Consider the following 13205-nt stretch of genomic DNA (forward strand, 5'->3'; position numbering starts at 1 on the left):
CAGATTAAATGCTTTATTATCGAACATTCTTAAACTAAAGTCGTTTCTGCTTAACAATTAATTGAATTTTGTTCGTGTATTGGAAGAGCGCAACGAAAGTTTTCTTTACAACGAAATACACAATGAACGCTCCAAGCAAAATGTTTTATTATCGAAAAATACTTAAACTAAAGTCGCTTCTGCTTAACAATTAATTGATTTTTGCTCGTGTATTGGAAGAGCGCAGCGAAAGTTTTCTTTACAACGAAATACACGATGAACGCTCCAAGCAAAATGAGAGCCAACACGTCCAGGGCAAACAACTGAACATAAGACATGTTCTTGGCGGGGGACTGGAGGTGCGGCGCCCCCTTGTGTCTCGCCGTGTACTCGGTCCAGTAGACCGCCGTGTCCAGCGGCGAGACCAACTGGTCTCTGAACACACGAGACATCGCCTCCATCTTGCGCCGGTAACTGCGGTGAAATATTAATATTTGCTTGATAGTAATTTTAAATTTGATGCCAACGATTTTATGCAGTTATGAATTATTTTTATATAATTTTATAATTGTGGGCATTAATGATGTTAGTCTTAAGTTAGCGGTCAGGTCTACGCAAACAGAAATATTTTATTCAGTTCTATGTTTCATGTTGCAAAAATTTCATCAAGGGATAAGTGAGGACATTAAATCTGTAACCTTGGATTATGGATGACTTCCAAAATGGAGCTTTTAAGTTTGTGTTCAGTCAATGTATCCCACGAGAGCAGAATTGCAACGCCGTGGTTCTCCAGCAGACGCGCTGTTCTGACTTGGTCCAGCAGTCCGGGCAGACCTACCATCGGCACTCCGTTGTGAATAGCTTCTACGGTGCCTCCAAGCCCGCAGTGACTTACGTAGGCCTTCACGCGAGGGTGAGCTAAGCCGGGGATGGAATAGTGAGAACATATCTAGAGACTAGAATGCGACACACTGTACAATTAGTGCTACATTCTTTGCTCGTAAGTGGGTCATCCTAACCCAGTTCGGCGTGGCAAGATGGGGTATCAATGCACCGTCTGTTCTATTCTCGTGCTGTGGGTGAGAAAGTGTGTCACTACTTGGACAACATACAACATTTTTCATAAAGAAATACGTCTGACGAGCTTCCGACATCAATAGCCAACAGTACATCGCAATAAACAAAGGGTGCCTTCGCGTGTAGGTAAACATATTGTCTAGTTCTTGTACAAGAATTTTTGGCTGCATCTGCCGGAATGAGTAAACATTTTCATAAAGAATACTTTTCATTCTGAAGGATACATATTAAACTAAACCCAATAAACAAACTACTAAAGATTTAAATTTGTAAAACTAAGAAAGACCCTTTCCGACAATATTATTAAATAATGTAACTCATGTTTTCAAAATTTAATTTAATTTCAATTCGATATTTCTTGCAAAATCAAATTCTTAAACGTTCTCAATGTAAAATATATATAGCTAGCATCCCGACACTAAGTATCGTTGATACGGCACCAGGCTTCAAACGCAAACGAGCTAAATTTCTCAATTGTTTTTCATAGACAGTCCAGGAAAAAATTACGGTTTTTCTGCTCACACGAACTCACCTAAAATGGTCTGTTGAGGAACCGAGTCTACATAAAGAACGTTATCGATCTTCCTTGACTTCTGCTTTGCAATCTTCACGATTACTTTGTAGGGCAGGTCAGAGAAGACAGAGAACAAGATTTTCTTATTTTTGGGAGAGATGTTGCCATCTGTCAGAGTTGAGATCCCAAAGCTGACATACACTACAGGCTCTTCTCCTGCGAGGAAGTTGGCCACTTCCTGCGAAGTGTTGCGTGATATTGATCATTAAAATAATCCCTCACTCTAAAGTTTTTAACCATTTGCATAGGTTGTAATAAATAAGTATTTAAAAGAATAGCTTTAGTACGTGTGAGGGTAGCAAAGTAAATTTACTGTCTCATCAGATGCTTCAGGTTCAAAGGTCTACATTCTACAAGAATGAACACTTTGAAGCAATGCATTTACGACTTATCTCTTTTTTACAATTCTTCACTTGTATTTCTGAATAAATTATATTTCTTGTAATAGAATTTCCACTGAATTTGTTGTCATCTTTCATTTCTAAACGATGCTAGAAACAATTGCTACCGAGTAAATAATCTCTCGGCATCAACTCACTTTTTATTCAACCGAAGAAATATATTTCTCGTATGTTTCTTATTAATCTTACTAACTCACCTCGGGTAATTCCGAGTGTGGGCGAAGCACAATGCCGCCTATGGGGATCTGGTTGGGCAGAAGCGGCATGGGACCGTCGAGCGCCAAGATAGTATTGATGAAGTGAACGCTCGCGTTGCGTTCTATTTCAGCCAAGGGGATTGAATCGGAGATGTGTGCCTCGACCTGAAATAAATTCCACTGCATGGCATTTAATCATACGAAAAAATGAATAATTAGCGAAATACTAATTATTGCATGAGATTTATCCAAGATATTTGCTATTATGGAGCTTTCATTTCATTTATCCTCATTTTATTGCATTTCAAACACCCCTTGTTCACTGGTACGTCCGAATGGAGCGGTCTGTATTAAAAGCTGAACGACGGTGCATTTTCTTGTGAATTTTGCCAGCGAAGACAACTTTGCGTTTAATGATTACTTTTCTATATTATTTTATTATTTCAAATCCCTCAAATAAAAAAAAAACAACCATTGACTTGAATCCCAATTTTTATTTATTCATATACAATATATGAAAGGTTAATATTTGCCTTACAATATCTCACCGTTTTACTGGCGCAATAAAGCCGTAAGCTGAAATGAAGGTACATCAGTGTATTCCAAATTATGTTTTTGAAGCGATTGAATAAGGAGTAGAAGTCAGGGAAGTTGAAGGACCATCCCTCCACCACGTAGGTTGGGTTCAGGACATTGCCGAGCTGGGCGCTCTGGTACTGGCTGAGCGAGATCGTGGAGTACAGCGCGTACGGCATCTCTTTGAGGAAAGGATGCAACACCTGAACAAACGAGACATTCAATGTTAGGATTGTAGAGAAAATTTTTGCTAGTATTTAAATAACTCTTTTAAAATGCTATTTGAATGTAAGATATAATTATAATTTATTATTTTGAATTCCCTGTGCCTATTGACTCTTCTCAAGACATTATTCAGGTTTTGATGTCGTGTTCAAGCACAATGACATTTTGATTTCTCAAACATTCAAAACGTAATCGAAATTATGCCTGAAAAAACTTTTAATGCATTTTTTCTTGGATAAAATTTGAGTCGTGGACGTCGGAAAACAACATGAAGCCAAATAAAAATAAATTAATTTATACATTTTCATTATAACGACACTTGTGTCATTTGATTAATCTCTCGGCCGTCGTCCCACAGATTACACTTGGATATTTGGGACAAATTCTCTTTTTCGGACATTGGATGATGATGCATCTCCAATTTTTAAACTATTTCAAGTGTGACTAAATGTTTTGAATTTGTGTCCCATACTTAATTCAGCGACCAATGTTTTGCAAGTGCGAGACACTTGATTGCATACAAACCACATTTTTTCAGTAAAAAGTATGAAAAGTATTACGTACAAAAGGTACGAATCTATCTGGTAATATTGCAGCCTGAAATTAAAAGTGATATACATGTCCAATTTGACTAACGAGCTTCCTGCGTAAACAAATCACCATTTTGAAAGGCGTCATATATGTACTCATAAACGCTAATGGGTTGAAGTGAAAAATTTTGTTGACGGTTTTGTCAGCATACTCACTATCATTGCGAAATCCTCAATTACGATCAAATCGAATTCTTTTCGCCTTCTGTAGAGTTCCTGCAGTGATTTCGAAGAGAACATCTGGTCTGCAATTTTGTCGAGCATGTTGAGCGCCTCCAAAGTTTCTGTGATGAAGTTACTTTCTTCACCATACTTCAGGGGCTTTAGTTCCTGCAGCTTAACGTTGTGGTAGATGCAAGTAACGTTGGGGAAATCGAAGATGTTTGGATCCTCGCACAACATGGAGACCTGCAGAGTAAAAGACTTCTTTGCATGAAAAGAATTTGCATGAATGGATGAAGTTCTGTGCGAAATATGCTAAACGCTAAAAGATTTTTTCCGCAATTTAGATTGCAAATATTATATATAATTTGTTTAAATATCACGCAAGTGTATCCTTTTTCCAGTCTTCCATTCCAAGATAAATCTCTTCTAAGGCACTGCATCTTCGATTCTCTGGGATCACAGAGATGTTTTTATTTGATGAAATTTTTATAATTATTTTGTCTGTTAAATAAATATATTAGAAAATAAAACTTGATCCCAAATTTTTGCAAATAAACTAAAACATAACCAACAAAATTTGTAGAGCTTCCCTAGTTAAAATTTGCACAACCAAGTAGAGGTTTTTAACGAGATATCCATAAAAAAGTAAAATTATGCATAAAATTCTTGTTAGAACACATGAATAAGAACATGAAAAACAAGAAAAACGACCATGATCATAATTTTTACAGCAGCTAGCTGCGAAAACGAAATTTTCGATCTTAATTCACTGGTTAGATTCGCAACCTCGTGTCCCCTGCGTGCCAGCGCCACTGCCAGGGGCGCCACCGCCCACGTGTGGCTGTGTTCCAGCGTCGGCAGGAGGAAGAGGAACTTGAAGTGCTGCTGGGGCGCCGGCAGGGAGCTGTTGTAGTAGAGGTCGTTGCGTCCGCCCACGCACGGTGACGCCGCCAGCAGGAGCAGCAGCGCCGCCGACTGGCCATCATGGTTAGGTTAGGTTAAGTTAGGTTAGATTAGGTAAGATTAGGTTGGGGGTTAGGTTAGGTCAGGTTAGGTTTGGCTTCATAGGTTAGGTTAGGTCAGGTCAAGTTAGGTTAGATCAGGTTGTTATGTTAGGGTTAGGTTAGGTTAGGTCAGGTTAGTTTAGGCTACGTTAGGTTAGGTAGGTTAGGTTAGGTCTTGTCAGGTTAGGTTAGATTAGGTTAGGTTAGGATAGGTTATGTTATGTTTTGTTATGTTAGGTTAGTTAAGGTTAGGACCAACATGGCAGGAAAGTTAAAATCAACCGTCATGTGAAACTAGCTTGTCTTTGAAGGCCGGGATGTAATTTATGGCTCAATTTAGCAATATTGATCTATGCAAGAACGGTACTACTCGTACGAATGTAATATTTCATGCAGATAAACACAAGAAACCCTACACACTGAATTTTACCTGGCAGTTGATGGAAACTTGTTTTTGTTTTATAAAATATAAAACATCCACCTGCATATGTCTGAAACAACAATCCAAAAAGCCCCGAGCCGAAGATGCGAGTCTTGTTTATAAGCTATTCCGCCAGAGCCAGTATTTCATATATTGTTTGGTTTGGAAAACCATAAGAATTTTCACGAAACGCACCTGCATTCTGTGGAGCTAGCCGGGGAGTGAGTGAACTTCGACTTGGAAACCTGGTGGATCAGTAGTAATTACATTAATCTACAGATACAATAAAATATATCGCGCATTTCAACATAAAGAATTATTAATGTAAAGTTTGGAGTTTGAATGTCTGGTAAACTTTGAGTACCAGTCAGTTCCATTAAAACGTTAAACCCACTTTTTACAGACGCATATAATGATTTTATTTAAAGTTTCACAAATAATTTAGTCTGATATATTAGCGTTGAATGTTATTCGTTGAAAACATCTGTGATAGCGAGCTCTCGAAGGCAGAGGAACGGTTTAGAGGCGTCTATAGGGCCCCAACTGCCCTCGACACTCCTTGGGAGGTTTTTTGCAAGCAGTTTGCAAATTACAAGTCAGGATACAGGAGAAAAAGCTTTAATTTCAGTAGGCGACTTCACTTTTGCAGTTGACGGTGATGGTTTATGTAGATGACGGTGATGGTTTATGTAGATGACGGTGATGGTTTATGTAGATGATGGTGATGGTTTATGTAAATGACGGCAATGGTTAATGCACCGAATTTGGCCAATAATTATTTAAATAAAGTACGTGTGCCCTAAATATGCGCAAATCATGAATGCTGAAAATTAAAAAAATTCAAGTGACAAAATTAAAAATTTATTAATAAAACGTTGTAGTAGAGGTCATTGCGCTACAAATTGCTCAGACGGATCTCGTGTATGTTTGTGTATGTTTTTATACTAAAAAAATTCATTTGTTGACATGGATAGAGGAATGGCGATATTACATGACTTAAATGTCACCGAATCACAGGATAATTTTAAATTCATTAAATACTTTGAATGCTGTATTAGCGGGATGATGTAGTAAGTAGTATCCTCGAAGCTGTACAAATTATACTACACTAAACAAGGCTCATAAGTCTTATACTAGACAACGGAAATATAGGTATAGCTAGACATTTTTCGAACAGATCCTCGCGTATTATATATTTATATGTAGGCTCATCAATGGATAAAAAAACCCTGATTTATTAAACAGCGAAGACAACTGCAATGGATTTTGAATTGCAGGCACATAAGTTACTTCTTGTGGTTACTCTGATAACTCAATCTACGGAAACAGAAAATGCATTTTTTCTCAATTACAAGAAAATATAAATACTTATTTGGCGTACTAATTAATTAAACATTCATCAGAAACGATTTTTCTTGTTTTTCTTTTGATGGTCTAGATCGCAGCACATGATGTAGAATAGAAACGACAGAAGCTCAATTCAAATCATAAAGTGAATCGGATTTTTTGCCGAAAGTTTCGCTGAACGTTTAGTTTAGTGCCAAACTGTGATACGCAATACAGCTTGGAAAAACCTCCCATGACACGTTTTCGAAAATATTCAGATTTGAATGTATTGTTTTAATATTGATGACTATTATTCAGCTTATGCAACATTTATTCAAAAGTATAACAATAACATAAAAGAGGCTCTGAAATGCACAGCACTGCAGTTGTATTCGGAAAATAAAGCAGTGGTTTTAGCTACACGCTTACTGTCTATGTGTCGGCGGCGAAGTCTCCTCCACTACTGACTGGTAGAAAGTATATCGGTGCAGTCGTGCTGCAGGATCTACCGAGCCACCATCGAAAAAAACTGGTATCTCGAACTGTGATAAAAAAATGCGTAACCAGACTGCAATGCAAGTTGATGCTTTAAGCTGGCGGGAAAACAACTAACCTGCTGCCGTTGTTTATCAATATATATGATTCTAATATGATAAATAATATACGGTACACATACAACAAATATGATTTTAGACCGTCAAAGCCTCGGTAACACTCAGATATTAAACGCAACTCCGGAAGTTCATGGTTTGAATAAAGGTACCACGTTGGTACTAATGCTTCCTGCATTGAAGATGTTCTAAATGGAATTTAAAATAATTTCGATAGTAGATATTATAATAAATATAAGCATTTGTCACGTTAGTTATTATTCACAATTGATTTTTTCTATATACCTTGATGAGTCGCGATGTGGGAGGTATCGGTTAAGGAGAAGAAGTAATACAAATCATGTGGAAATTTAAGGCGCCATAAGAAGGGATATTATTTTTTGGTGGCGGTGGGGTCGCTTAGTACTAGCTATTTATAATGTGGAATAGTATTAACATTATCCAATCACGAAAGATAATCAGAATCCCAATTAGTGAAGAAATTATAAGCCTTGATTGCTTAAATTGCAACTGAAAAAGTGAAGGCGAGGAACTGCCAAAATTCAATGATATTTTGATTTGAGGTACTATAATCTTTTCATCAGCCCATGCATGTAACCCACGGGCTCATAAATGATCAGCCTTGTAACATGTAGCATATGAATGCTTCACGTTGAGATGAGCGAAAGGAAAGGTAACAGGGAGACGGGGCAGTGTGGCCCAATTGCTACATTAATTACATTTTTTAGGGTTCCAGAGTAGAGAGTATACAGGTTGGATAAATGAAATGTGAGTTAGATCCCAGCTACCTGCTAGAGTTCTGGTCCTATAGCGGGAATAACGTTTATTGCAACACGAAAGATCTTACTAGTAAAACACCGGGATTGTCCGATAAATCATGAAAATGTTCATACTTTGTCTTTACAATTAAACCTAAAAATCGAACATTTCTGTTAGTCATTCGTATAAAAAAATATACGCATTGCATTCTAAAGTTCATGATTGCACATTTGGGTTTTCTTGAACGGATCTCGGGGAACTCGTAACTCGTCGTAATTTGATAAATAGGCAATAAAGTCATAAAATTCGATTCTTCCTCATCAAACTCACTCCCCAGGTTAGACGCGAGAACATTCACAGCTTGTTGCGGTCACGAACTCGCAACTCACTGCTACAATTCTGCTGTGCTTAACCGCCCGGCCTCCTCGCCGATTCTGACCAGAAACTGGGGCACAGAGCTGGGGTCGAACCCGCGCCTCTCTGCGCCAATCTTGGTACTCTGAACTTTGACCATTGGCTACAAAATTTCAACTCCTTATCAACATTAGTTTAGTGATCTTTTCCACTGTCTAATTTTGAATCATCACTTTCTTGTTGCAACTACATTTTCTCATACTAAAAGCTCGCTGTTTATTGTTACCGAGATGAAGTACTCTAAGCGCCCCCTACACTTGCGAGTCCGGCTAGCCGATCCATGACTGCAAGCACTCTACCAGCTTGGCCTGCGATCGTACTGCACAGCACTAGTGAATTGATACCCGAGCGTTGCCGAGCCGAGCCTCACAGCAAGCGATGGAAGCCATGGCTCGGCTCGCCTTTACTTTACGTAGCTCGCCTCATTAGGCGCCGTTCACTTGCCGATTTGGTAATTTGAAGGCGGGCCGAGTTAGACTGCTGAGTTTGACTCCATGGTTCATGAAGCTCTTAATTACTACTGCACTTGTCAGCATTAAAACGCCGTAAATTTTTGTCATCACCAGACATCGAGCACCACACGCTGAACAGCTTTTGGCTGATGGTTTAGAAATGCAACTAACAAAACAGGGCCACAGAACGAACGATTCTTTGTGACACGCCACTGCGCACTGATGCCCAGTCTGATCCGATCCAGTTAATACAGACCCGTTGTCGTCTACCCACTAGCAAATCTCTGATCCACTGAAATGATTTCTCTCCATTTGCTAAGAATTCATTCCACGCAACAGCGGGCCATGCGGAACACCATCAACCATGATTAGGGCATTTATGGCAACCTCGTAATAGTTAAAGACCAGGTTGTCATAATCGTACTAATTTTCATAATCCTAATCAACCAGGAAACTGTTTTTTTTTATTTTCACATCACGTGCGTGTTTTATACATTCAAATGTGAAGAGTTTGTATTAAAAGATATTTCGTGTTCTTGATTCCAAGCTATCGTTGTCACTATATTAGTTTTTACCCTTCAAAAATAATTCGCTGGCAAAATAGCCTACATCAGCCATTAAGTTGAGTCGTAACCTCTCACGTACTGGTATAAACACCAAAATACGCTTTTTCAGTTCATCAAGCTTCTGTCGAGTAGCTGACCCGAAAACAGTGGCTACAGGAGCGGGGAATTCCGACTACCAAGCGAGCGGTTTTTTCGTTAGGTACGGTGGATGTGGGTTTTTTCCCACAAGTATGGGATATCAGAAGTACTACCTCTACGGGAGCGGGTTTTTTCTTACTTATACAGGAGCGGGGATTTTCGACTACTACGGGAGCGGTTTTTTCTTTTGGTACGGTGGGTGTGTGTTTTTTAGCGCATTTTCTCATTTATGGGAAAAATGCGCTATTGTGCTCGCCATGTCCGTCTGTCTGTCTGTCCGTCCGTCCGTGACCTCAAGTTTCCGTCGACGAGAAAATGCACACTGTCACTCACTGCAGTGAGTACTGAGTTACATTTTTTGCACTAGCACGGGACTAGTACTGTGGGAGCAGTTTTCCTATTACTACGGGAGCGTAGGTTTCTAACGCTACGGGAGCGGATTTTTTCACTGGTAAGGGCTGTTTTCTTTGCTACAGCTTGAGCGGACTTTTGTAGCTAATACGGTAGTGGGTTTTTCGTGGGCTGTCCCCGCGGATTAACTGAACTTTTCAGCCTTTCATCTGTGATACTCCAATTTAGTTATGTGCAGCAGCTCCCTTGTTCATCCTCTCCTATGATAACCTCAGTTATTTCTGTTTAATACGACTCCGTGTTTTAATCCTATCCCTCGGGATCGATAGTTCAATCGTGTTTCAATCTCATCACTCGGTGGAAGATCGGTCTTCAAGCAGCGGCATCCTGCAAGTGACCTCTGAACAGCATTAGTAATGCTGCCTTTATGAATGTAACGATCGTTCTTATACACATAAAACGAAAACGGTTGTAACGATTTCTAGAACTTTACACTGCTATTAGATAGAATTTATTTCCTCGGCCTAAAGCTCTAATCCCATTTTACCACGAAACATTGGTTACCGCAAGTTTATTAATTTTTGTTTATTTTCCGGTAGCTAGCGCCATTTCACGCGCAGTAATGAGAGGAGCTAGCCGTGGGTTTGAGCCTTGTGAATATAAAATTGATCGCCGTCAAAAGTGGTGCCTTAGGCTGGTGTTCCTAAACAAACTCTGGGCACTTGTTCCCTGGGGGAATCTAAGGTCCTTAAAAAATAACATGTTATACAAGTACCACAGCTGTGGCGGTGCAGTGGTGAGAGACTCTGTCTCTCGCACCCAGCGCCCGGGTTCGAGTCCCACTGAGGACAAGTTCTGCCGGGAAGCTCAGCTCATGGTCAACTCAGCCATTCATCCAACTCTGGTTGATAAATGAGTACCTGGCTTGTCCAGGGTGTTGTGTAATGCAATTAAATGGTTCTGGCTGGTCAGCGAGCCAGTGATGGTCGTAGAACTACCAGTGGTACCGAGTGCCCGGAAAAAACTGACCATCCTGGTAGTCGCCACTACCAGGATGGGAAGAATTGGACCTGGCGGCAGGTTAACTTGGTGGTAGCCATGACGGCAGGTTAACTTGGTGGTAGCCATGACGGCAGGTTAACTTGATGGAAGACCTGACGACAGGTTAACTTGGTGGAGGACCTGACGACAGGTTAACTTGGTGGTGGACCTGACGGCAGGTTAACTTGGTGGTGGACCTGGCGACAGGTTAACTTGGTGGTGGACCTGACGACAGGTTAACTTGGTGGTGGACCTGACGGCAGGTTAACTTGGTGGTGGTGGACCTGACGGCAGGTTAACTTGGTGGTGGACCTGACGGCAGGTCCTTGAAGGCGGCATTAAGGGCAGCCAAGTCCCTGCAAAACAAAAGAGAGTTAAACGAAGCAGAACCGCGACGCACATGGCGGCGTGGATGTCGGGGGCGGGGGGAAGAAATGGGGAAACATGGTTGTGGTGAGGCAGATAGACCCTAAGGACGACACTCGCCTGTTATTGAGAGCTGGCAGCAGGCGGGTGAGGTCTAGAGGCGGCAGGCAGACCCTGAGGATAGACCAGAGGTTGTCGGACACGGCAGTACGGGAGAACTTCTCCTCCAGACCCCGACCCGCGGCCTGCAGGTTCAGCGCCGACAGAAAATGTTCAGCGGCTTCCCTGCACAACGATATCATTGATATAATCTCAATCATTTTAATATCATCCCTCTCCCATGGCCTCATTAGTCGCCAATATAATTTTAATATCATCCCTCTCCCATGGCCTCAGCAGTCCCCAATATAATTTTAATATCATCCCTCTCCCATGGCCTCATTAGTCCCTAATATAATTTTAATATCATCCCTCTCCCATGGCCTCAGCAGTCCCCAATATAATTTTAATATCATCCCTCTCCCATGGCCTCAGCAGTCCCCAATATAATGTTAATATCATAACTTTCACATTGTCTCAGCGTCTCGGGCAATACATTAATGTCAAAAGTTGGGACAAAATAATATTACTTGTGAGCGATGAGAGGGACTAATATTTATTGCTCAATTGATATTGTCATTCATTCTTATGTGAATTTTTTACGTAGCGCGAGGTTTGGGTCTATACTTTCAAAAAAAGTTAAGAGATCGTAAGTTCATCAGCCAATCATTGGCGGCCTTTCAAGCAAAATCCAGCAATCATAGATAAGAAAATAGAGCGTAAGCACTTACGTTTTGATTTGAAAGTATGGCCGCAGGTCTGTGTGGCTCTATGTTGAGAAGTCAGTCATGTCACGCCAGCCCTACAGTGAGGTGCTAGCCTGAACTCACCTCGCTCCGTTGCTCCACTAGAGATCTTGTGCCCCTAGCGCTAGTTCTTGTGGCTGTGCTATAAACGCTCCATCAAACTGTTTAACGATTCTCGTGCTGGTTTTGCTATATTTTAAACGTATCCCTTTCAAGTGCTCTTTGCTGAAATAAAACTACGTTTAATCTGTGTAACCGAAGTTTTAATGGAAGACATCCCAGTGCAATAAAGTGCAATTGAACTTATTACAAGATAGTTGCCGCCGTTTGGCCGTGGAACTGTGAACATTCTTATGAAGGAGTTGTAAGAGGTTTATCCCTTGTGCCTGTGGCACTTGAGGTTGATGCAGGCGATGCCCAGGCTGTATCTGCACCTGATGCAGGCACTTGCCTGTGGCACTTGAGGTTGATGCAGGCGATGCCCAGGTTGTATCTGCACCTGATGCAGGCACTTGCCTGTGGCACTTGAGGTTGATGCAGGCGATGCCCAGGTTGTATCTGCACCTGATGAAGCCAGGCGACAGCTGAAGGGCGCGCTGGTAGGCTGGGACCGCCTCAGCTGAGCGGTTGCTGTTCGCTAGCGTCGCGCCCAACTTGTTCCACAGGCGAGAGTCCTGAGCGGGTAAAAAGCTTTTATATTTATAATTTAATTGAGATTTAATTAATTTAAAGATTTTAAATGTATAATTTAATTGAGATTTAATTAGTTTAACAGCTTTCACACGTATTATGAAAGAAATAAATTGGGCGCTAGCGCCGCGCCCAATTTGTTCCACAGGCGAGAATCCTGAGCGGGTAAAAATGTTGTAAATTTTATAGTTTAATTAAGATTTAATTAATTTAACAGCTATCACAGATATTATGAAAGAAATAAATTCTCAATGACTCTTTGTTATGTAATAAAATTTAAACACAAACGGAAGTTTACAAGGAGAAGTTAAGGAACAATAAATTTAAGGTCGCTCTAAATTGACTTGAAGGAAGATGAATCTATCGTATACACTGACAAAATATATTAAACATTTCCAATGTTTCATTCGTTTGTTCTAAGCCTGACGCTACAAATA

The 13205-nt window shown here is 40.5% G+C and overlaps 2 protein-coding genes across 3 annotated transcripts; both read right to left on the reverse strand.

Moving 5' to 3' along the window:
- Positions 1-6991, reverse strand: LOC108667493 (UDP-glycosyltransferase UGT5). 2 transcript variants are annotated; one of them, XM_018154525.1, is made up of 10 exons: positions 6965-6991; positions 5405-5454; positions 4571-4759; positions 3776-4027; positions 2777-3007; positions 2229-2393; positions 1589-1808; positions 678-897; positions 276-453; positions 1-142 (listed from the first exon to the last, which is right to left on the reverse strand). In XM_018154525.1, exons 2-10 carry the CDS (start codon positions 5408-5410, stop codon positions 35-37), a joined length of 1569 nt encoding a protein of 522 aa, XP_018010014.1. In that variant the 5' UTR covers positions 5411-5454; positions 6965-6991; the 3' UTR covers positions 1-34. The 2 variants fall into 2 exon arrangements, with proteins under 2 accessions (XP_018010014.1, XP_047737966.1); XM_047882010.1 differs by having other exon boundaries at positions 1-453.
- A 4171-nt stretch (positions 6992-11162) lies between these two features.
- Positions 11163-12742, reverse strand: LOC108667495 (peroxisomal targeting signal 1 receptor; the record flags this gene model as incomplete). Its single annotated transcript, XM_047882012.1, is given in 4 exon segments — positions 11163-11223; positions 11354-11513; positions 12513-12577; positions 12643-12742. Coding segments are annotated over 4 exon segments (386 nt in total), but the record flags the coding sequence as incomplete, so codon positions are not given.
- Between the last annotated feature and the right edge of the window lie 463 nt (positions 12743-13205).

This window comes from Hyalella azteca, unplaced genomic scaffold (genome assembly GCF_000764305.2).
Source record: "Hyalella azteca isolate HAZT.00-mixed unplaced genomic scaffold, Hazt_2.0.2 contig9394, whole genome shotgun sequence".
In the NCBI taxonomy this organism is placed as follows: domain Eukaryota; kingdom Metazoa; phylum Arthropoda; class Malacostraca; order Amphipoda; family Hyalellidae; genus Hyalella; species Hyalella azteca.